Source organism: Lissotriton vulgaris, chromosome 6 (assembly GCF_964263255.1).
Source record: "Lissotriton vulgaris chromosome 6, aLisVul1.2, whole genome shotgun sequence".
NCBI lineage: Eukaryota > Metazoa > Chordata > Amphibia > Caudata > Salamandridae > Lissotriton > Lissotriton vulgaris.
In genome coordinates this window covers 1,713,287,833-1,713,314,150 of record NC_141694.1, presented here as the reverse complement: position 1 = coordinate 1,713,314,150, position 26,318 = coordinate 1,713,287,833, and the positions used below count along the sequence as shown (strand labels likewise).

General features: G+C 44.9%; 2 protein-coding genes across 2 annotated transcripts in view; one reads left to right on the top strand and one right to left on the bottom strand.

Annotated features, from left to right (window-relative positions):
- Positions 1–18,273, bottom strand: part of IARS2 (isoleucyl-tRNA synthetase 2, mitochondrial) — a 628,540-nt gene extending 610,267 nt beyond the window's left edge. Inside the window, exon 1 of the mRNA XM_086927919.1 lies at positions 17,904–18,273. Coding sequence (XP_086784045.1) covers positions 17,904–18,095 — 192 coding nt within the window. The 5' untranslated portion in view covers positions 18,096–18,273. The remainder of the gene's footprint in view (positions 1–17,903) is intronic.
- Positions 18,254–26,318, top strand: part of BPNT1 (3'(2'), 5'-bisphosphate nucleotidase 1) — a 238,623-nt gene continuing 230,558 nt past the window's right edge. The window contains exon 1 of the mRNA XM_086927922.1: positions 18,254–18,325. The gene's annotated coding sequence lies outside the window, so the exon portion shown is untranslated. The remainder of the gene's footprint in view (positions 18,326–26,318) is intronic.

The window sequence follows — 26,318 nt, the reverse complement described above, 5'->3', positions numbered from 1 at the left end:
TTAATTTCAGTCTTTGGTTGTTCCCCTAGTTCCACTTCCTATGAGGAGTCCTTGTTCATAGCATCATTGGTAGCAAAATCGCTTATTTTTGCAATGTTGGAAAACGGATAATGTACCAACCCTAAATGCATGGAAGGCAAAAATATCTAGGATTCAGGGAAGAGAAAAAAAATTATGTACTGAGGTCAGGGGCCCTTAGAAAATACGATAAATACTGGAGTGTGTTTGAATGCTAGACTTCGTATGCTGGACATTGATTTCAACTTCTTCCCCTTTTTTATAAGGTATTGTTAGTACGTGTTATTGTCAATATATTGCACTATGCACATTGCACTTTACTAGCACTTTTATTCTCTATGAATTTGATATCGTGTTTCTCACTGAAACATGGCTAGAGGAAGCCTCCTCCCCGGAGATCTTAGAGGCTATACCGATTAATTATTGCCTTTTGAGAATCGATCGCCAGAAACAGCGGGGGGGAGGACTGGCAATGATTTATAAAAATGACTTTGAGTGCACTTTAACTGAACAAAAAATCACGGATACTGAATGCGGAAGATTCACTATTAAATTAGACACCACCAATACCATTACGGGATTACTAATATATAGACCCCCTGGAGTTGCAACATCCTTCTGTAACCAACTTATCGAACTGGCCACTCAATTAGCCGTTAGACATAAAAATATCATCATACTGGGCGATCTTAATATCCATTTAGAGGATAGCCACTCCAAGGAAGCCCAACTCCTTTTGAATGCTCTCAATGCTATCGATCTGAAGCTTCTATCCATCCTACCCACGCATCAACAAGGGCATTTATTAGACCCCATATTTACGAACCATAAGAACATTGAAACTTCCCCACCAGTTCCACTGATATGGTCTGATCACAGTATGGTGCCATTTAGAATAGCTAAAAACGTCATCACCAAGTCACATGCGAATAATCCCCCTTACAGACGCCGTAATTTTAAAAAATGCACCCCTGAACTGCTGCTGCAGGAACTTACCGAACACCCCCTGGCAACAGGCGCTTCCCTACAGGAGGTATGGGACAACTTTGAATCATGGATAACCAAAGCATTGGACAAAATTGCTCCCTGGACGACCAAGCCCCCAGCTCGACAAACTAAAAATGCCCCCTGGTTCTCTGAAAAATTGAAAAAGGCTAAAGCACAATGTAAATCCACCGAACGAATGTGGAGGAAAGACTACACCCCAGAACTTAAAGAAAAGTATAGAACCGAGCTGAAAAAATACCAAAAATTGGTACGATTAGAAAAGAGTCGTCATTACAAAGGCAGAATAATGGAAGCCAAAAACCCCACCAAAGAACTCTTCGGCATCTATAGAGAAATCACAACACTATCCTGTCTGGATACTAAAGACACCTTCTCCACAGAGATATGTGAACAAATAGCCGATTTCTTCGTGAAAAAGGTAGATAATATTCATGCCACATTTACCAATAACACCAGGTCAGATAATAACAAGGCAGAAACTCTCGACGTCTGCCCCCATAAACCCCAGCTTACCAATTTCACGACCCCCAACAAACAGGAACTGTTGAACATCATAAACACCATTGGTTCAGGCTCCCCTATGGATGCCTGCCCTCCGGAACAGTATAAAGCGGTTATGGAAAGCGTACTACTGGATCATATAAGCAACATGATCACAACCTCATTCCGTGATAGTATTGTCCCGAGAAACTGGAAATCTGCCCAGGTAATACCACTAAAAAAGAAACCGAACATCCCAATTACCCAGCTTCAAAATCTGCGACCAATTTCGCTCCTCCCTTTCTGTGCTAATATCATAGAAAAGGTGGCTAATCTCCAACTCATGGAGTTTTTGGAGAAAGAATCTCTCCTCCACCCTTCCCAATCAGGGTTTAGAGCAGGCCATTCAACGGAATCAGCCGTTCTGTTCTCTACCGAACAGATTCGAAAACTGGTGGATGAGGGAGAGACAGCAGCGTTGGTCCTACTGGACTTAAGTGCAGCATTTGACACCGTACTGCACACCACGCTGCTGTCTCGGCTCTCAGACATGGGAGTTAAAGACTCTGCTCTCAATTGGTTCAAATCATACCTCTCTGATAGAACTTTCCAACTTCACTGCCCACCCTTCAAGTCATCTCCTCGCAATGTTAGCCATGGGGTTCCACAGGGCTCAAGCCTGAGCCCCAACTTATTTAACATCTACATGGAACCCCTGGCATACATTGTAGAGGAATTTGGGGTGGGCATTGTCAGCTATGCTGACGACACCCAGTTGGTGTTCAAAATAACGCCAGACAGTAGAGACCTAGCCTCCAACTTCTCAAACTGTATGCTAAAGATAGCGTCATGGATGAACGCCAACTGCCTCCGTTTAAACGGAGATAAAACAGAGGTACTGATTGTAGGGAAGAACCCCTCCGTCTGGTCACACGCCTGGTGGCCTAGCGAATTAGGAGAACTACCTGTGCCTGCAGAGAAGGTGAAGAACCTCGGAGTCATGCTTGACCCAGACCTCTCGGGTAGAGCCCAGGTAAACAAAGTGACAGGTAAATGCTACAGCACCCTTAAAGTGCTGCGCAAAGTACTGGACCTGCTGCCAATTGAAGCAAGAAAAACCATAGTCCATGCCCTAATATCTCCCCATTTGGACTACGGTAATGTTCTTTTACTGGGTCTCAATCAAAAGAGCCTGCACCAGTTACAATGCATACAAAACTCTGCAGCGCGACTGGTGCTCGGTCTCCCTCGCAAAGCATCGACAAAAAATGCGCTTGCCAAGCTTCACTGGCTCCCTGTCAAAGAAAGAATAATATTTAAAACTCTCTGCTACACACATCGCATTGCCCTAAATAAAGGCCCTAGCTATCTAAGAGGCCTCATGACCATCCATAGGCCGATCAAAAATCTCAGATCAGCAGGCACGATGCTGTTTCAAATCCCTCGCATCATCAAAGCTAAGATGGGAGGAAAATCCTTCCGCTATTTAGCCACTAAGTTCTGGAATGCCTTGCCAATTCAACTACGTATGGAGCCATCTGAAACAAGATTCAGAGCCAGACTCAAAACCCACCTATTTCCCTAAAAATATTCCCCGTTCGCCTGATCTCTTCCTCTAGATGGTTTGCATTTGCAATCAGCGCGGGGACACACAGTTTTGTGCAGCCAGGCGCTTAATAAATGCTTATTATTATTATTATTATATGAAATTCTATTTAAATGATATTTTGTCAGCTTGCCTATTTTTACATTTAGTGTATTCTGTACTTTATTAATTCTGCTGCTGAAAATGCCATGTTATGCTTATCTATTGTTTATGAACTCTCAATAAAAAAAATATATATATATATAGCATTGGGGTACATGACCCTACAATCCAGCACTAGGGTACACAACCCTACAACGCAGCACGAGGGTACACGACCCTACAACATGGCACAAGGGTACACAACCCTACAACGCAGCACGGGGACACGACCCTACAACACAGCATGAGGGTACACAACCCTACAATGCAGCACTAGGGTACACAACCCTACAATGCAGCACTAGGGTACCTGACCTGACGGGACCATACGTCTCAAGCAATGGATCCTAGGATACACAAACCTATGACAGAGTACACAATTATACAATCACTCAGCATATCACTTGCCACACACATCACAAAACCAGGGGTAAAACACTAGACCCCCACACAAAAATAGTAATGTACACCTAGGTTAGAAAATACCAATGCACTCAGACAGGACATGGTAAAAACAAAGACATGTCAGCAAATTAACCATGGCTTACAACAGCATACAATTGAGCAGCAAATTCATGATGACCAAAAACCAAAATTACAGCAAACATGTCTTGAGAGAACAGGACAGAATCTAACAATAACATTTAAAGCCTCTGGGAGCACTCTCTCACCTGAAGTTTTTTACTAAATACTGGGTGCTTGGAGACATTACACAATAACAGGCTTCACCAACTCAACACGTAGCAGCCCCTCTGTATACCCGCATCAAATGGCAATGCTGCCAACAAGCTTTCAGTATCCGCCTATGTCCTTGCAATTTATTTCCTGACAAGGAGGAGCAGTAAAGCTTGATCCTCATGAAACATCCCTCATCAGTGACAGCTATGTGTGTTCCAGCTGTATGTGTGTAGCCATCCAAATTTCATTTCCCAGCAATCACCGCAACAAGCAGTCTTTACACTGATCCGCGGGCTAGTTGTTGGTCTTCCAGCAGTCACCTCAGCAACAATACACACAACCACTTAGCAAGCTGCTAAGTGGGTGAATCACAGTGTTTACAGAGAGGTTCTGTGGAAGAGCAGTGATGGCTATGTTGCACCCACACATACTCTAGCACGTGCATACTCCACTTCATGACTGTAATGAGGACCTTGAGGCAGCTGAGATGAGTACCAGAGTTCTTTATTACAAATCCTTAGACCCACAACACTTAGGGTGCATCCAGCTCAGGTCCCAACAGGTTACTGGTCTCAGTAATGGGAAACAAGCTAACTGCAAATCAAAGGCTAGCGCAGAACATTTCAAATTCAACACTGCACTGTGCCAACAGGACACAAGAACAGATTCAAATACAAACATAGCGCTTAACAAAGATAAAACAAGTGCATATAAAAACAGCACACGCAGCATTTATACTGCGTGCTGTTGACACATAAAACATACATCATTGTAATAACGAAGGTGGTCCACAGGGGTTAATAAAATGAAGCTTTATTGTTACAGCCCCTTACACGTCTGCACAGCACAACAGCAGGGCAGCAACTGTCAAGTAAACAATAAGATAACGGCAATAACGGTGTACAGTGGAATGTGGAGTGTTGGGGGAAGCAATTGGGAGAGACGGTATGAACACGTAATACCTGCTTTTGTGCAGGTGAGTCAAGAGTCAGTTATTGTCGCGTGCCATAGTCATGGCACGTGGCAGTAACTGTGATTACAACACATCTTCCTCTCTTAAAACTTTACAAACAGGTGCATGCTAGTCACATACAAAATCATTGAGGTTTTTTGGGTTTGTTGACGAGTCTACCAAATTTCCTTTGATATGATGACTGTCACTCACAGCAACCGAATCAGAGTGTGAATCAATTTCATCACTGAGGTCAGGTGTGGGATGATCAGTTGGCTCAGTACAAGATGGGACGTCATCAACATTCAAGTCCGTATTACTTGAAAACATTTCATCACAAGTATTCATAAATCTGTGTACAGTTTCTGGTTCATCATTATCAACCCATAGATCATTATTACGTCTGCATACATGTTGTTGACTAATCTGTTTGCCAACTGTGCTGCATTTAGCTAGTCTGTTCATATGCCACACTTTGCCATCACTGAGTTTAGCCGCTTTATTGTACAATTTGCAGATGCAAAGGGGTGTCGTGAATCTACTTCCACCTTTCCTGACCTTCCTTTCTTGACGAACTTTAACCAGATCACCAACTTTAAACGAATGATCCTTGACACCGTGTTTGTTGTCATACCATTCTTTATAGCACGATTGTGCCTTTTCGATGTTGCGTCTGATGGTTTTGGGCGACCATTCAATTTGTTTGATGTTGACATCCACCCTAAGTCTCTGCTGATGGGTTGCCTGCTCTTCATGAGGACAAATGGAGATTCATTAGTACTGGCACTGGGTGTGATTCTGCAAGCCCATATGAGCTTAAAAAAAGTCTTCTTCCCAAATAAAGTTGCTATTTCTGGACAATTGTATGTTGCCTTTTAAGACTCTACTGAAGCGTTCAACAAGGCCATTTCCTGGAGGATGATAGAGCGTGGTGGTGTTGTGACTAATATAATTATTTTCAAGGAGTGATTTGAATGCTTCAGAGGAGAATTGGCGTCCATTGTCAGTTACAATGCTCTTGGGTAAGCCCTCATTCATGAAAGGTTTGTCCAAAAATGAAATGACACAGGTGCTATCAGCACATAAAACAATTTTGATCACTGGTAATTTTGAAAAATGATCCATGTCTACAAAAATGTATTTAATTTCACCATCATAACCTTCAATAGGTCCAGTTATGTCCAAACCAATTCTTTCTCACAGCATGCTCGGGGATACAATGGGATTTAGGGGAACCCTAGAAACATTTAGACTTTTGTCAGAGTCGTTACAACTCACACATTCCCTGTAGAGGACTTCAATCTGTTTATCAACCACAGGCCACCAATACGGGTTTTTGACTTTAGTTTGGTCTTTGATACTCCAAGGTGACCTATGTGGTAAAGTTTTAAAATGTTCTTTTTGAGTGAGTCAGGGGGATTTCTTTCTCAAAACTGAATTCATTTCTTAGTTCCCAAAAAATTCTGGCGTCTTTGTCAAGATGTTTTGTATCTGGCCACTGGCTATTAATGTATCCGCAGACGTTTTGAAGAGTGAGATCTTCCTGCATGTGTTTATTCCATCCAGATCTTGTAATTTCATCAAAATCAACATAAAAAAGTAGGGCTACTTTTTCAATGTCATCCTGATCTTTAGTGACCTCCTCAATGGGTAAAGGTAATCTACTTAGAAAGTCTGCAACTTTGTTCTTGACGCCAGGCCAGTATTCCACTGTATAATTGTAGTCCAGCAATTTGACAGACATTTTGCTTAGTCTGGGTGAAGCGTTTTGTAAGCCAGCCGCTGAAAGAATTTTGATGAGGGGCTTGTGATCTGTTCGTAGGCGAACATTATAACCCCAGACATACACTCTAAAGTAATTAAGACCCAATGGGCATGCAAGCATTTCACGCTCCATCACTGAATACCTTTCTTCTGCAGTGGTCAGTGATCGAGATGCAAAGACTACTACCCATTCATTGTTGTCGGAGTCCTTTTGTAAAAGAACAGCCCAAGCCTTTTGTTGCTGGCATCTGTTGTAATGAAGATCTGAGCTTCGGGGTCAAAACCCTTAAGAAAAGGTGCACCACATATTTCTTTTTTAATGTGATCGAACGCATTCTGGCACATTTGGGACCACATGAATTTCACTTTGTTTTTGAGTAATTGCCAAATGTGGTACATCTTTTCTGAAAAGTTCTGTATGAATTTCTAATAGTATTCGGTTAAACCAAGGAACGCTCTTACCACTTCCTTGCTGGTGGGACAAGGTGCTTGGAGAATGGCTTCAACAAGACCTTGTTTGGGTTTTATACCATCCTGACTGATGCAATGACCTAAATAAACAACATTGCTTTGCAAAAAAATCCATTTTGTTTCAAAATTTCAAACACCTGCTTTAAACGTGCGTTGTGCTCCATTTTGTTACTTTCCATGACTAGGATATCATCTGAAAGAACTTAATACCAACAGCGTCTTCAAAGATAGTTGACATTATCCTTTGAAAAAGCGCTGCGGCGGAAGCTAAACCAAAAGGTGCCAGAGTAAAGCGATAGCAACCAAACTGTGATGAAGGTTGTGTACTTTTTTCTATCAGCATGCATAGGCACCTAGTGGTAAGCAGATTTTAGATCTATGATGGAAAAAAGTTTCATATCCTTGGTCACATTAAAATTTTCATTTATACGTGGCAGTGGAAATTGGTCAACAAGTATTTTCTTATTAAGGTCTCTAAGATCAATGTAGAGTCTGAAATTGCCATTGGAACGTTTTACAATGACTAATGGAGAGACCCACTCAGCAGATTCAACTTTCTCAATGACCCCATTGGTGACCAGTCTATTGAGTTCAGTCTGAACGTCATCTCTGATAACGGTAAGTGTCTTACTTTATGTACATATGATGACGCATTGTCTTTTAATTTGATTTTATGTTTGAAACTGTTGAGGAGACCTACTTCTCCAGAGAATACTTCGGGGTATTCTTTGAATAACTTATTGTTGAATTCATTGTTATCTTAAATTAACATCACTGGGTTAGAGCTGTTTGGATTAAAATAATTCCTAAATCAGCTTGATCATTCCACTCAAGGACAGAAGGTTCTCTTTTTGCCACAAAGAGTTAGCAAAGGGCTTTCCTACTTTTGAATGCAGATTCAAGTTCTCGAGTTCCAATGAATTCAATATTATAGCCAGTAAAACTTTTGGCAATTAAGTTAGACTTATCTAGAGAAGCACCAATTTTCTGTGCAAAATGTTGTGTCCAGATGTTCTCATTGACAATTGTCAAAGGAGAGCCTCAATCAGCAACAATGTTCATTGACACCTCACCCAGTTTTATTTTGCAAATAGGTTTCTTGACTTTCGTTGGATTGACATCCAGAATGTCGTACTCAATTGAAAATACATAGTTGATCTTGTCGGAATCGGATTCTTCAGATTCATCTGAATTCGCACAATACTCACTCTGAATGTGTCAAACAGGCTTACTGCGTTTGTAGAATTTCCTAACACAAACTTTGGAGAAGTGACCAATCAAACCGCAAGAAGTACATTTTTGAAACCTAGCAGGACACTTTTTGAAGTCAGCAAGGTGGGAATAAGATCCACAGCGATAACATTTCCTATCACTGTCTTCCCTGGATTTCTTTATGTAGGTTTTCTCATAATTGCTCTTTTTCTTATGATCAATACTTGCATTGTTTCTATTAGTGTTATCCTTAATTTTGCATTTGTTGGCATTAGAAGTGTTTGCTAACTGGACTTCATTTGGCTCCTCCAATACAGCTTTTGCACACCTACCAGTGAGTTCTGCTTTTTTTGACTAGAGCAACTACTTATTTTAGCGGAGATTCACCATCGACCCAAAGTTTGTCCTGAATGTTGGGGTTACTAGTGTGCATAATGATCTGATCACGTATGAACTCTTCTTGTAACTGCCCAAATCTAAATGTTAAGGCCAATGTATTTGAAACATACACATATTCATCAATGTTCTCATTCTTGCCTTGTTGTCTTTGTGAAAATTTGTAGCGATCAACAGCAACAAAAACTATTGGTGAAAAGTGTGCATCCAGATCATCTAGAGCATGTTTGAATACATCATTACCTTCTCTAACTTTTTTTCTATTTGGTTATACGTTTTTATACCTCCAGGACCAAGCCAATAAAGTAAGACTTTCTTTTTTTATCTGGAGTGAAATCTTCGTCTTCAACAGTTTCAATGTAATTGCAAAAGTATTCCTTCCACTTTTTCTATAGCATGCAAGGTTCTCCATTTTGTGGGAGGAAGGGTTGTGGCTGTGAAAGGTTTAAAGATCTCAAGGCAAACATAGTATTTCACTGCCTGAGTTAACATAATAAGCCAGGTATTTAATGATGCAATAGGTATACCAAACAGTCAACCACAGAATGTGATTCTAGTTACTACAACAAGGTGTGCACATCACTGTGAAAAGTGCACTGTTGAAGAGGGCAGGCTCAGGCACTGATTGGGGCTCAGAAGAAAGAGGAGCTCCTACAGATCAGTCAACTTGAAAAGGACATATAACAACTGGAGCAGGATGCCAATGTAGCCTCTTCGGCTGATGACCGCCACAGACTGACACTCAAACAGAGGGAGCTTTGTTCACTAGCTGAGGAGGAAGCAAGGGCATATGCGCTGGCCACACAGCGCGGGCTGTATGATGTGGGAGATAAATCCCTCAAGTTGCTAGCCTAGCTTGAGAGGCGGGACAGGGAGCGCTCATGGGTGGCAGAGGTGATGGACGGGTCGGGGTCCCCATATCCAACAGTATGGAAATAGCGGAGGCGTTCGCATCTCATTTCGAGAGGGTATAGTCACCGGTATGCACCAGGACCGAGGGCCACTTCTCTCAATTCTTGCAGGATTTCGTGTTGACCCAATTATCCCGGGAACAGAGTGACCACCTAGAGGCGGACTTTACGGGTGATGAAATAGGAAGGCCCTTAATTCGCTCCAGTCCGAGAAAGCGTCTGGTTCCAATGGGCTTCCGGTAGAAATATATAAGAGGCAGGCAAACGTCATTATCAACCCCTGCTCCAGATATATTTGTAGGCTCGAGAGGTGGACATGCTCCCCTCTGACCAGCGTGAAGCCACGATAGTGGTTATTCATAAAGCCGGAAAGCCGGCGGATCAATGTTCTTCGTACCGCCTTATTTCACTCATCAATATGGAGGCCAAGGTCCTGGCCAAGGCCCTGGTGGATAGGCTGCTATCTGTTCTTCCCGACTTGGTGCATGTAGACCAGTCCGGGTTCATGCCCCGTAGGAGCACCCGTCACAACCTGCGTCGTTTCTACGGAGTACTGTATATGACGGAGGATGTTGGGGACGCGCAGACGGCATTAATGTCGTTGGATGCCTCAATGGCATTCGATAGTATCGAATGGCCTTATTTGTTTATGGTGCTCCAGAAATGTGGCTTTGGCCCGACCTTCTACCGATGGGTGTGGCTCCTCTACGAACAGCTGGTGGCTCGGGTCAGAGTGAATGATACGATGTCCAGGGTGTTCCCTCTTAAGAGGGGTACCAGGCAGGGTTGCCCCCCGTCTCCCCTCCTTTTTGCCCTGGCCCTGGAGCCACTGGCTCACTGGATCAGGAGAGACGGGTCTTTTTGGGGCCTAGTTCTGACGGATGACTGGGAGGAGCGTATTTCCCTCTAAGCCGATGATATTATGCTGTTTATGGCGCAGCCATATCACTCGATCTCGCAGGCATTACACCTCTTTGAGTTATTCGGCAGTTACTCCGGCTACACCTTTAATTGGGGGAAGTTGGTGATTTTTCCTTTGTCGGGCACCAACCCCCACTCCCCCCTCCCCCCACGGGTCCCCACTAGATATCCAGCCACCGTAGCCACGGACGGGTTCAAGTACTTGGGGGTCTACATCACACAGGACGCTGTGGAATTTTTTAACAGGAACCTTGAACCTCAGTTGGCTCGTCTTGGGACTGACGTGAGTCATTGGCGGTCATTACCGCTTGCCCTCATGGGCCGCACAGCATTACTTAAGATGCTCGCCCTGCCGAGGCTGCTATATATTCTACAAAATTCACTGTACCCTGTCCTCCAGGGTGTATTTGTGGGTGCGGATGCTGCTGTGGAACGATGGGACCCCCAGAATAGCACTCCACAAACTCACAAGAGGGGTATATGACGGGGCCTGGCGCTCCCCGATGTGCGATTATATTACTGGTGCCTCACAGCTTTAGGTAGTTAATGAATGGGTATACCCAGATAGCTCCAAACCGGCATATAGAGAGGACAGACTAGTCATGCCTGGGGGAAACAGCGAACATTTGCTCTACGCTCGGAAGCTGCGAAGCGAATGGCCTGTGCACAATAGAGTGGTGGTCCAGTGTTGGAGGGAGGCGAACAAATTCCTGGGGTGGGCGGACAGACTGACCGGTAGAACTGTGGCTTGGAGATCAGCTGAAAGAGGTGTCGTGATTGACCGGTTTTGGGGATGGAGGTTGATCAGTATTGACTACTTGGGTGACGTTTGGAAGGGATCTGCCCTCCACTCCTTTGCCTACCTTAAGAAGGAGTACGACCTACATGACTCACAACAATACCATTACCCAAGTCTTACACACGCCATTCGGTCCCACATTGGTAGAGATTCTTCCATCCCGGAGTATTCCCCTCTGGAAGATAGGTTACTACTGGACCCCATACTACAGAAGCCAACATCCACCATTTACCAAAAGCTCTTAAACAATATGCCAGACCCATTGGTAAAGCTCCGGGAAGCATGAACCCGAGACACTGGTACCCTCGAAGATGATGATTGGCAAGATGCCATACAGAGCCCGCGTGAAATAGTAATCCGTCTCAGGTTTAGACTGGTCCAACTGAAAATCCTTCACCGTATGTACTACCCTCGCACACATCTATGCGAGTGGGGCAGGAGCCCTTTGCGTTAGGTGGCTGCCGGGGGAAGGGCACCTTCTACCATATACTATGGGAGTGCCCCGAAATAGTCCCTTTTTGGACCAAGATTACGGACAAGATGACTGTGGTTGTGGGCTACTGTCTCAGGGCCAAAATGGCTGCTGTTGATGGTCAAGGGAGATACAGACTGGTCGAGACATGTTGAACTTTGGCTGGCATTAGCTGCGGATGTAGCAAAAGGGACTGGGGATCTCAGACGCCCCCGAAATGGGAACAGGGACCTAGATTGGTGCCAAAGAGCTGAGGAAACAATATATAAGAGCAGGGGCTGTATCAAGAAATGGCAAAAATACAGGGGATCGGGGAGTAATCATGTAATGGTATATCCCACTGGTGTGCTGATGTGCTATTTTTGTTCACCACATCGCTATTGTCTAACGTGTTTCTTGAACGCTGTCTATTGTGCTACGGTACTATGAGCTATGTTAAATAAAAATATATTTTTTTATTAAAGTGCACTGTTGAATGATGATAAGTTTGTAGATAAAGAGGCAAGAATTTATTATAAATTAATAACTTTAAGTATGATGGCAGTATTTAAACTGACATTACTGTTTTAATAAATATGCCCGGTAATTTTTGTATTGTGGCAGGAGTGCATATCACCGGATGGTGTTTGCATGCAAAGGGGTTTGCACAAGTAGAGTGTGTGGCGTTCAGCAGAATGAATTACTTAGCAATTACTGTGAAAGGTGTGCGTGTCACCAGAAGAGCACACACAGCATAGGTTGCCAAGAGATATGGTGAAAGTGCGAGCAGTGTGAAAATAAACACAGGAAAATGGCCGCTTGACGCTCGTTTATATCATTTTTTCAGAGAAGGGTGGAGCACGTTGTGGAGATGATTCTCTGAGCAAGTCACAGATTACGTATGACAGCATATGTCATCATTACAACTTGCGCTGGCCAAGGCTCCACAAGTTTCCTCAAAGCCACTGGCACACACAAAACCTCACTGCACAGTGCTGTGGAGTAGCAAGGAGATCATTGTTTGACGGCTCTCAGGTTTCCATTAGTTGGAGGCATCAAGAGCGATGTTCCTCTCAAGTTTCCTCAGAAGGCAGTGAATTTCGCCCTCACACAGCTGCACGCACCAGGTCGGTGAGTCCACCGCACCCGCAGAAATTCAGAATGAATCCTTTGTGGAAGGTGGTTGACGTGAAGGGCTAGTCGCCACTTGTAATAACGTCCGCTCGTCGCCTCTTGTAATAACGAAGCTGGTCCGCAGCGGTTCGTAAAATTAAGCTTTATTGTTACAGCCACTTACACTTCTACTCAGCACAACAGAAGGGCAGCAACTGTCAAGTAAACGAAAAGATAACCGCAATAACGGTGTATAGTGGAATGTGGAGTGTTGGGGGAACCAACGGGGAGGGACGGTATGAACACGTAATACCTGCTCTCGTGCAGGTGAGTCACAAGTCAGTTATTGTCGCGCGCCAGTAACTGTGAATACAACAATCATAACCCTAACAGAAACTTCAACGTATATTGTTGTAAAGGTAAGGAAGTCCATATAGCTGTATTATAGGTAGTAAAAGAAGATTTATTGAGACTTAGTAGCAGGTTATCACGATAGTAAGTTTCAGGTCGCATCACTTCCCTGACCGCACATTAGTTCGGGTATCTTCACCTGACTTCTGGAATATGTGCCCCCTTCTTGTCCTTATACTTCTCCTCACCACTGCTACCCTAGTAACACCCTTCTCATATCCCCATCACCCTCCTCCTCCTCATGTTCCCAACATGGCAACCACTCGAGTTAAGTCTGGAATTAATTGCTACAAAATCATTTATCCTCCTAACCTGACTAAAGCTTCAGCAAAACGATTCAAGCATAACACCATTGAATGTTTCCCTGATTCCCTTTTCCTTGATCAATTCTACAATGATTGTTAAGGGAGGCTCAAAAACGATTTCTTTTTTTTCACTCAAGACATCCCCTCCTAGTCCACCAGTTTATATAATTCCCTTAACGTCCCCTCCTCCTCCTCCTCTATCCCTCATGGGAAACAGCTAAAAATGTCTCCCTCTGCGTGTTTTAATGGCTCCCTCACTATCTCACTCAATAACAACGGTACTGTCATGATCCAAGCTAAAGACACCGGTCTCTCTCTCTTTGACCAACTCTTCCCTTCCCTACTCCCCTCCTGTACGCCCACCTGCCATCCACGGCCAATTGCACCCCCTCCTGTTTCCATCAAGCCACCCAACATGCCGTGCTCGGCACTACTCTCTCTAGAAATTAAACTAGGTTCTCTCATCACCTCCATCTCCCAACTTGAAGCTACCATTTCACTTTTAAACTCCAAGACTTCCACCTTTCCATACACCTCAATTTCTTTGGAAAATACTAACCTTCCCACGAGATACACCCCGCCCCCACACCCCAAAATAGCCAATCATAACCTGTTGTCTGCAAACATCGCAAACTCACACAAAGTCCTCGAACGCCACCCTTCTTCCACTTTCCTCTCCAAGTAACTCGACTATCTACACTATTCCGACCATCTCCTCTGTCACAACCGCTCATCCAACTAAACCCTCCAGAGCACCCTTGTATAAGTACAATTTCCCTATCACCCCTCATAGCCCAAATGCCCCCGTCACCAACACAGGCTCAACAGAGCTGCGCTGTCTGCTCCACAACTGCAGATCTGCTATAAAACACAAACTTGAAATCTCCATTACCATCATCCTTCACAATATTGACATGCTCTTCCTCACAGACACCTGGTTTAACGATACCTCTCACTCTATGTTCGATCTCCTAGTACCCACAGGCTATACTATATTTAGAAATGACAGAATAGACAAAGTTGGGGGAGGTGTTGCAGTCATCTTTAGAAACTCCCTTCAACTGAAGGCTTTTCCTAACAGCTCCTTCCGCACTTTTGAATGCCTGTCTCTTGAGCTTCAATTGCACCACTTCTCACCCCTCAGATTCCATGCCATTTACCCCCCGCCTGGAAGCGCCCCTTCGTTTACGGAGGAACTCACTGACTTCATCAGCGACCAATACTCGCAAAGTGATAATCAGATCTTCATGGGTGACTTCAATCTTCACTGGGGCTCGATGTAAGACTCTTCTGCGAATATGCTGGCCACCTTCCTCTCTGCAAACGATCTTATCCATTACTGCACAGAAACAACACAATCTAAGGGCTCAATCCTGGACCTTGTTATTTCTAAAGCAGGCATGCTTACTATCGCTATCCCCATTCATGTAGACTGGTCTGACCACCTCCTCATCCCATTCTCTCTTCACTTATCACACTCTAAAACTCTCGACCAACCTAAGAGGACTACTTCCTGGTTTCGTAACACTAAAAATATTGACCTCTGTGATTCAGCTTTGTTATCACTTTCAAGGCTAGACCCGAACCTGGATGTTAACGATCTCACCTCCCAATGCCTCATAGCACTTGCAGTCAAAATCAATAACGTTGCTTCTCTTCAAAGCAAAAAGAAAAGGCCTACTTCCTCAGCACATTGGTTCAACAAACCCCTTCATGTAGAAAGGAAGTACCTAAGAATCCTGGAGAAACAATGGAGACAAGCGCCCTCCACGAATAATTTGGCCATGCTTCGTTCAGCAAGATCCAAGTACCACAAGCACATCTTCCTTGGAAAAGCATCGCACTTCAGAACCCTCCTCAACTCAGCTAAAAATAGACCCAAAAAACTATTCGACCTCATCAAGAATCCAAACTGTTCTCCCCCAACCTCCAAGTTGGAAGATTCTAGAAAGAAAACAGCGGAATTCGCTATATTCTATGACAAAAAAGTGAAATCAATTGTGGATCAAGTCATTCATCCTACCCCTCCAGAGGAGCACAAATCCTTAGCCATTTGACAGAACTTTGACCCCATCTCTGAAGAGGCCCTCCTAAAATGCATCCTCAAAACAAAGCCCTCCAACCATTCTCTTGACCCCATCCCTAGTGCCATTGCCATCGACTTCTATACCCATTCTCTTTCCTATTGGACCACTCTGGTTAACCTCTCCCTCTGTCAAGGCTTCCTTCCTGTCTCCTTCAAAACTGGGCAGGTTACCCCTCTGCTTAAAAAAAAACACTGCTTTTGTGAACGACCTCAACAACTTCCGCCCCATCACTAACCTACCTTTTCTTGTGAAAATCACAGAAAGATGTGTAGCGAAACAACTCTCCCGTCATATCAAGGACAATAGTTTTCTTGACAATTTCCAGTCTGGCTTCATTCAAAACTGCAGCACTGAAAGAGCCCTGCTGCAAGTGATTGATGACGCGCTGCAGATACTCGATTCGGGGGAGTCTTGTCTTCAAATTCTCCTTGACCTTTCTGCAGCCTTTGACACTTTCAATCACAACACTCTTCAACAGGGAATGGGCATGGAGGGCATTATGCTTAAATTGTTTGCTTCCTTCCTCTCTGATAGATCCCAAATGATCAAAATAGCGAACAGTCTCATCTCCTTTGGCGGTAGGTCAAGGTGTTCCTCAAGGTTCTATACTTGCACCCACTTTGTTCAACCTCTATTTGGAACCATTGGGAAATCTCCTCAGTAAATCCGGGATCCTCTATCATCTCTATGCAGACGACACTCAAATCTAACTTAAGGTGGCCTCCACTCATGATCTCTCCATCCTAAACTCTACTCTTGACTCAATTCAAAACTGGATGTTAACTCATCCACTGATTCTGAATCCCTCCAAAACTGAATTTCTCCTCCTTTCCTCCTCACTTTCTCCTCCTCCGGTTCAATCATGGATGGATGGATCAGATGAATCTACTTAACAATAAAACCATCATTGTCGACAGCGCAAAATACCTTAGTGTCATACTCGACAAAAAACTCAATCTACTCTACCACATCAATTTCATTGAAAAGTCTGCTCAATACCAACTGCGCCTTCTTTGGGGGATTTGTTGCTTCTTCCCGGAGCCAGACACTGGTCCAATCGCTGGTTCTCTCTAGATTGGACTACTGCAATTTTCTTCTTACTGGCATCCCCAAATCCAACCTGTCCCCCCTTAAATCTGTTCTCTATTCAGCAGCTCATTTCATATATGGGGCCAAAAGCAGCGACCTCATCACACCCATTTTATCTACCCTCCGTTGTCTTTCCATCAAGACAAGATCTATCTACAAGACTGCCTGATTCACCCACAAAACCTTGCACTCCTCTCCGCACTACCTGGCGAATAAACTGCAACTCTCTGGAGGCTCTAGACCAACACATAATGCGGAAATGTATTGCTGCAACCTCCCACTTTCAAAAAGGAAAGATCGATGGCCCAATCCTTTTTAGGTAACGCGGTGAGAATCTGGAACTCACCTCAGCTCCGGACCACCACCTCTTCCCGGTCCTTCAAAACTGAACTCAAAGTTCTCTTCCTTCAAATACACTTCCAAATCTAATTCACGCCCTCTCTATTCCCTGAAGGAAGTTCTTCCACTATAGGAAATTCTGTATTCCATGCCTATAGAAGTGCCTTCCCAGTGTGTTCTTGTGTTTTGAATGTCTGCCATTTATTGCAGTATTATACCTCTACTTGTACACTTATGTTACATGCACACTTGTCACTCTTTCCTCTTGTAACGGATCATTTGCTACCTCTCCTTGTATTTTGCTTGCTTTTGATACATGCACAATTGTCACTTTTGCCTCATGCAACGTAACGTTTGCTTTTGTAACATGCCCACTTGTAATTTTCTCCTCATGTAACGTTACTGTTCCTACTGTAAAGCGCTCTGACACCTTCGGGTAAAGTCTGCGCTATATAAAAACGCATAAAATAAATAAATAAAAAAGGTAAATAGCTGATAGGCCCACCAGGAGCAGCCTCCTTGCTGCTCTGCCGCCACACTCCAACTGACACTCTCCACCTCACTATACACTCAAACGTTCCATAACATCACCAAGCACTCCAGCATTCCACTACATCACCAAGCACTCCAGCAGTCATCCTGGCTGAGCAGCAGGGAAGGTGTTAGGAAAGGGTGCATAGCAACGACTCGACACAACATATGCCCTTTAAGCCCCGCGGAAAAGACACGTGCGACATCCATATATGCTCACCTCTTGGATCTGCAGCTCGCTGCTCGTCTGTTGATCACCGGACAACCTAGCTGGGAAGTTAGTTTGGGGCAGGAGCACGGTGTCCCGGTAGCGGCCATTCTCAGCCGGCTGCTCGCCCGCCAAGCTCCGCGTACTTTGCCACCCAATGTGCGGCACCCGGGGTCGCCCCCGTCTAAGCAGAGCACACAGCATCTTTCTTCCCAAGTAAGGCAGCGCAGGGCATGGAAGCCTGACTGCAGCACTTCCGCCCAAACTACGGTACGCAGTACGCGACTACTGGTCGTAGGCTGGGACAATCTTCTATCGCTGCTAACACGGACTCTGAGAATTTTTGACAGTTGCTTTGCCCTTCAGAGAGTAACAAGACGACGCATGCGCATGGATCCATTCACACGTGCGTGAAGATTCAACAAATGAAAGAGGTAAACTGCAACGCGGGATGAAGAAGGGAGGAGAGTGTAAAATGAAAGCCGTCAATACTCTAAACCTCTTCGTACCTTTTAAATTAATCCTCCTCGCATGTTACTCTACCGGTATTAGTGAGCCTCAAAGTGGCTTGAGGCAAATCCTTTTACAACTCCGCCGCAGTTTATACACGTATTCATTCATTCGTGCATTCATCATCCATATGAAATGGAGACAATTAATCAAGGAAAGGAAGAGGCATAGTGAGAGAAGCAGATTTGAAAATGTAAAAAGATAGTAGGTAAGACACAACACTGTAAGAGTAGTTCCAAAAATAGAACCTTTTTCTAAAATGAAAAGTAAAGTTTAATACGATCTTGTTCCAGTGTGCCTTATTCTTAAGTAAATATGTACCAGCTTCTTAAAAGTTAGAGAAGAACAATTGGAAAATAGTGTAACTTCCGTAAATAACTCTTGCTGCTTTGCGGTTTCTTTGCAGTGCTATTAATGGGAATTTGTATGTGCCTCTTTATTTTTTCCCAGACGAGCTTTGGAAAAAGCATGGGTGTGTAAAAGGACTGTTATGGCAATTATTTTAGCGTGTGTTGCTAAAGATGTAGGTACTGTTTGTCTTATGTGTTGGGTGTTGTGATGCACGAGCCCTGTGACTCCTTTTTTGCTGACGCTCTCGTTTTCTCATATCTTGCTTCTAGTGTTTCTTCTTGAAGGGGTCAGTGAGTATGCATGCTCGCAAGAGTGCGACTTTTATTGTGCTTGTGCGGCAAATAAAAAATTAGCTAGCTATTGCGCCAAGAATTTTCAATTCTATTAAGGACACGGAGGCTTCGTATTATGCTTCTCTTTCTTTAATATGCTACACACAGCAGCCAATGAAATTTAAGTTGTACCAAAACAAACTACATTTCCCATGATGCTAAACACACATCACTTCCTGCAATAGTCCATAAGACCTGGTCACTCCCGGATATCCTCCTCTTTCTTTGCTCCGAACAGAAGTCCATAAATAACTGAAGTCCAACATAACAGCCTCCAACGTGGAAGAACAGCAAACAGGAAAGAATTCCTTAACCAGAGATGTTCTCAGTCCATCTTCTTCTCAGAACCTGGAAGAAATGAGAGAGAATAATGCCCGTAAAATCTGTAAAACAGACCCTGAACATGGGTGGGCAGATATTACAATGCATGTAATATAACCGGGTGGGATAATCCTCGCCTCCGTGTCCTTAATAGAATTGAAAATTCTTGGCGCGATAGCTAGCTAATTTTTATTCTACTACAGGACCGGAGGCTTCGTATTATGCTAGTTTAACGCTCATGAAACACTACAGAGGAAATATCGCCCACCGGTTTATAGTAAAATTGTTTGAAAGTGGATTCAGAAAACCAATCAGCTGAATGCATGATATCTTGAATGGTACATCCCAACATAAAACTTTTAGACGCCATGGCGACCCGAACAGAATGTGCCCCAAACACTTGAGTATCAATGCCAGCCTCCTGCATGATAAATTTGAACCACCTGGCTATAGTAGCCGCAGTAACAGGCCTGAAGGGCTTCTGCAAGGCAATCAATAATTGCGAAACACCCAGAGGTCTTACATTCTTTGTACATTCTTCGTATGCTTTAAGGCATTGAACCACACAAAGTTTAGCATTGCTAGGAAAAGTATAGTAATCAACACATCGAGACATAGTCTTAGTTCTGGCTGATATATTAAAGGAAACCCCTTCAGGGGTGAATACTCTACCCGTAATATCCAGGGCCTTCAGGTCTGAGGAACGTCGACAAGCCGACAGACAGAGTAACATAGCGAGTTTAGCTGAAAGTTGCTTTCTGGACAAAAGATCATTATGAGGCCAATTAGCGAGAAAATCGAGCACCTTAGAGATGTCCCACAAGGACGTATATTTAGGCTTAGGCGGATTCGCAACTCTAATCCCCTTCAAAAGTTTACAAACCATAGGGTGCATACCTACCGGTTTACTATCGATCTGACAATGGCCCGCCGAAATCGCGGAGTGGAAGTTATAAACAGAACGATAGGCTAACCCCTCTGACGCTTTCGAGGAAAGAAAATTTATGACAGAGGGTAGTCCTGCCCCCACGGGATCCACGTGCTGTTCCACGCACCAACGTACACAGCCTTTCCAAGCGGAAGTATTTCTGGTGGAGGGAGCCCAGGCTTGATAAATGAAGGCGGAAGCTTGTTCCGAAAACTCTGGCATTTGCCAACGTTTCCTGAAAGTCTTCAGGCCATCAGTGTCAGATGTCCCGACAGTACCATCGGGTGCATCTCGCAGCATCCTCCTGGGAAGGTCGCAGCACAGTTCCAGAAGGCTCGGGAACCACGTCTGCAACTTCCAAAGGGGAGTCACTAAAATTAACTCCGCCTTCTGACGCAGAACCCGAGAGTACAGTCGGGGAATCAGAATGAAGGGGGGAAACGCATAATTCAGAGACTGAGACCAGTCCTGAGAAAAGGCATCCTTCGCTAGAGCCAACTGATCCAGTCTCCAACTGAAGAACAGAGGCATCTGACGATTCAGACGGGACGCAAACAGATCGATCCGACACGTTCCCCAGATCTTTTGCAACCAGTGCACCACTTTCGGACTGAGTTGCCAATCGCTGTAATCCTTCAGGTGGCGTGAGTGCCAATCCGCCACCACATTCGACTGACCCGGGATATACTCTGCCGTGACAGAAATCTGGTGGGTCAGACAGTAATGCCAGAAATCCTTCGCTATCTCTACCAACATTTTTTTTATTTATTTTTTTATTTTATTTTAAGGTAGAGATCACGAATACAAAATACAGCATATAGCTCATCACACTGTTGTGGAGTTACAAGAGCAGTATACTAAATATTCTTTTCAAGAGGAAAAACAAAAAAGAAACAGTAAGGATAAAAGAAGAAAAAGAAGAGAAAGGCATGTACATAAGCCAAGTCTAGGCATTAATCGACAGCAAAACAGACTTTCAATAAATCAGATGTTTTGTTTCTTATAAAGTAGAACAGGTACTACAGCATTTAATAACAGTCCGCTGGGTAAAACAATTGTGGGTGCTAAGCGAGATACAGAGAATGTCAGGATTTATCAGACTTATGCCTGCATATATACTCGGACCGGTCCCCATATTTGCTTCCCCAGTGCCTTTTTCCGCTTTCCCTTAATAGCATACAAATTATATTCCATATTATAAGTAAATAAAAATCGAGTTCGCCATGCTTCAAATGAGGGGGGGTCAGTTTGTAACCAACAAGAGGCAATGCAGAGTCTTAAAACCGCCATTGCCACGAATATCAAATAGCCAGTGTTATCCGTGGACTCAGGTCGGGCACCCCCCGTGTCTATACCCAACAAAATCTGCATTAATGACAGCTGAAAAGGAGTGCTCAAAATCTCGGATAGGAACTTATTTACATGTCCAAACAACTCCCCTAGTTTTACACACGTGCCAAAGATATGCATTACATCCGCCTGATGGGCGCCGCATCTGAAACATTTTCCTTCTGGATCTCGACCCCACATGGAGGATCTTGTACCCCCTAGTTTGTTGATGTAGCGCACCGCTGAAACGTTGTCCATCCTTAGTAGGATGCAACAGGACACCCTCTTGGGTGCTAGGGTTCTGACTGCGAATGAACCGGCGAGCAGCTCGAGACAATTTATGTGCAGCTCTAGCTCTTGCAGAGACCACCTGCCGCCGGTGGAAATACTTCCACAACAGGCTCCCCAGCCCCAACGGCTGGCATCGGACTCTATGATGACTTCCGGAACGGAGCCGAAGACGGCTCGACCGTTCCAAGCCTCCACGTGACCTAACCACCATTGGAGTTCCTGCGGAACCTCCGACGACAGAGGAACTAGATCCGTATAGGAGAGACCCTCCTGGAGATGCTGAATCTTCAATCTCTGAAGGGCCCGATAATGCAGGGGCCCCGGAAATATTGCTTGCACAGAAGATGCCAGGAGACCCACTACTCTGGCTATCGCGCGCAGCGTCACCGTCTGTCTGGACAACAGGACGCGCAATTCCTTTTGAATGTCGCGCAGTTTCGACTGCCGGAGACTCAACTGAGCTTTTTGCGAGTCTATGACAAAGCCCAGAAACTCTATCTTCTGGGTTGGGCAGAGAACCGACTTCTTCTCATTGACGACAAAACCTAGATTTTGCAGCGTAGCAATGGTCAAGCGCAGGTGCTGATAAGATATATCCTGCGTCTGTGCCATGATCAGGATGTCGTCTAAGTACACTATCATACAGATCCCCTGCTCCCTGAGATAGGCAATCACCGGTTTTAACACCTTGGTGAAGCACCAAGGAGCTGATGAGAGACCGAAAGGCAGGATCAAATACTCGTACCATTGGTCTCTCCACTGAAACTGTAGAAATCTCCGATGGGGAGGAAAAATCGTCACGGATAGGTAGGCGTCTTTCAGGTCCAAACGGACCATCCAGTCCCCCTGTTTCAACAGATCCGTCAAAAGATGGATACTCTCCATCTTGAAATGCTTGTAAACTAAGAACTGGTTGAAGGTTTTTAAATTGAGTACCAACCTGTAACCTCCACCTTTCTTCTGTACTAGAAAAATATTGCTGCAGAAACCGAGAGGGCCCGCGTCGCAGCGTGCTATTGCGCGTTTCCGCAGCAATTCTCCTATTTCTGAAACGATAAAAGCGTCTTCTGCTTGGGAAAAAAACAGCTGTCTGGGAAAAACTTCCTGTACGGGGGCCTGAAAGAAATGCAGATGAAAACCTCGAACAGTCTCTAGGACCCAGGCTATCTGAGTTAACTGAACCCAATTGTGAAAGAAATGATAAGTACGACCCCCCAAAGGCAAAGGGTAAGGATCTGGAGCACTCACCTCCTGATTCCGAGGACTGGAAGCCGCCACGGTAAGAACCCTTGTTGAACCGTCACTTGTTGAACCGCTGCCTGGTAGGGTAGAAGGTCCCCCCTCTGGTGGAATCCCACTCTCCTCTACCATGTCCAAAATCGTCTCTGTGGGGGCCTTGGAATTGCTGACCCCCAAACGAGCGTCCCCGGCCTCGTCCGGCCCTGTGAAAAACACCAGTTTGCAGGGCACACTTGATACCGGATTGAGCCTTATCTAAAGTGGTAAAAGTACCGACGTACTTTGCCACATCCTTCACAAAACGGTTGCCGAACAGGTTACCGTCCGCCAAGGGCCCTGGTTCTGCGGTGGCAAGTTCAGTGAGGTTAGTGTCCATCCTCATGAGAAGGGGCTTGCGTCGTTCAGTTGAAATTGCACAGTTTGCATTGCCCAAAAGGCAAATGGCCCTCTGGGTCCAGCCCGCCAACACATGCGGGTCCATGACCGAGTTGGATTCCTCGGCCTTCAAAGCCATCTCCAGGATCTTGGCCAGAGGGCCGGCCACGTCCAGGAGTTTGTCCTAGCAGCCTCTCCATGCGCGGTCTATACCCTTCTTAGGGTTTTTCGCAAACTTCTCAAGGAAAGTTAATATACTAGGATCAATGTCAGGAGTCTCCGCCACCTTGTCCGATATGTCTGGACGCGGGCACTCCGAGCGCAATCTATTTCTGACTTCTTTGTAGAAGCTCTTGTAAAGATTATCATGTATATAGGCCGCAACCTCTGGCGCTGGAAGCCAGTCAGAAGAGCGCGGGTGTACAATGTCTGCCGGATCAAAAGTAAAGGGGGTGGACAGAGACTGAAAAGACTCTACATTCTTGAACTTCTTGGTCCGTTTCCTGGGGGGAGATTCATCAGTATCAGTAGTGGCAGTAGTGTCCGTGTCGGTATCAGTGTCCTGAACTTGGAATGTCTTACCCGAATCTGGAGCAGGCAGAGAGGACATAGAATAGGAATGAGGCCAAGCCTCAGAAGGCGCCTGAGAGGCAGAAGCGTCCTTCTTTGCGGAATCAATTGAGGTAAAACCACGCATTTTCGCAAATTTCTCCAGTTGCTTAGTGATTGGCTTCAGAGCACTAGCCAGAGCCTGCTGAACAGTTCCAGGAACTGCCTTCTCCGGGGCCTTGTTGACAGAATCCTAAACAGAAGCGTCCAGAGCCTCAACAATCTTTTCCTCAAAAGAAGGATTAACCACTTCCTCTGTATAGACATTCTCCTCATCATAGGTCACCCAGTCCTCCATGGTTGCCCCAAATGTATACATAGACTTGCTCATGAATAAGCCAAAGTAGTACCAGAGGAGTAAAGGGGGGGGCCAACCCACAGCACAAAGAAATATATATAAATATCTCAAGGGCAACCAGTACCTAGCCCCTCAGCCAAAGGCTGTATGAAATTATTGCAGGCCACAGGCGTAGAATGGAGCCAAAGTTTGTAGAAAAAAGTCCAAAGAGGTGTGCACCCTCTAGGCCCAGCAGTTATTCCAGCCAGCAAAGCGTCAATGAACCTCCTCCGGTGGAAGGCAGCACCAAAGACCCTAAAACGAAGCAAAAAACGGGTAGTAGCGACGTGTGTAGCCCAATCCTACCAAAAGCAAGCCCAATTGGGCTACACACGCCGAAACTATGGAAAGCGAAACTAACTAAAGACTCCGAGCGTCTGAGGCCAATGAGGGGGGCCACGCGCTCACAATACTGTAAAAACCTCGCCGTCGGCGAGTCGGTAACGTGCCCAAAGACCGAACAGAACACTGAAATCCAAGCGCCAACCGCCGCTACAAGCGCACATAGCGCGCAAGAAAAAGGAGCCTCTCGGGAGCAAGCGCCGCTCTTACAATGCACACGCGGCGTCCCGGTGCACTCGCGACCCCCCTCAGGGAAGGAAGGCGCGATCGCACCCGGCAGACGCTGACCGCGAGGCGTGTCAAAGAGTACAACGATATAAACTACAAAGTAGGCAGTTAGATAACGCGCCGCAGCGCGAGCACGCGTAATACAACCCAAAGGTACAATCGTGACACAAAACAGGCAATAACACCATGCGTATAATATAAGTAAATAGTAAGGCAATAAATGGCACTTAACTGGCTGCGTGAGCAGCAAAGAAAGAGGAGGATATCCGGGAGTGACCAGGTCTTATGGACTATTGCAGGAAGTGATGTGTGTTTAGCATCATGGGAAATTTAGTTTGTTTTGGTACAACTTAAATTTCATTGGCTGCTGTGTGTAGCATATTAAAGAAAGAGAAGCATAATACGAAGCCTCCGGTCCTGTAATAGAATTATAATATGCAATAGCTGACTGTTATGCACGGGGAGTGACATTGTATATGTTCAATATCTATTGTGCGCATGGGAGGCTTATCAGGGAGATTTAAGATCCTGTTTATGGGATTAATGTCATTCACAACTCGGATGCCAACTTGTGTAATGCTGTCTACATTCGAATGTAATAAAGGATAAACATTTTGTACCTCTTTGTGTTTTTGTGTCTTTTCGTCTTAGGGAACGTGTCATTGGCAACGCTCTTGAGGGTTATCTGGGTATTTCATGTACAAAGAGGCGAGTTAGGGAGGATTTCTGGTGAACTGGTGTGGACACCATAGGCGGCACAATGTCAAGCATTCACCCCAGTACAGAGATCTGGGCCTAAATCTATTGGTTTTTTGGTCCCCATGCCTTTCCAGTTCAGACCCACCCATATGCAAATTAGTCTTGGCCCTGTAACTCATGGGAACAGTCCAGACCGAACTGCCAGACCATCCTGGGACCATGTTCGTGGCATCACCCATCATCAGCCAGGCTAGCTTGACTCCAGTGGCATGAAGAGCACGGGACCCACATGGATGAGGTGTTCTGTAGAGAAGGTATTCCCCAAGAAATTGTGACAGACATTGGGACCCATTTCACAAGTAATTACATCCAGATGTATCTAGAAAGGTGTGGGGTTGTGAATAGGAACATTTCTGTTTTCTATTCCAAATCAAATGGTCAGGTGGTAATGTTCAACCGTGTATTCAAAGACGCTGGTCAACTGTCTGTCAAATGAGTTTTGGATTGAAGAAAAGCATTGCAGGCTATGTGACTAG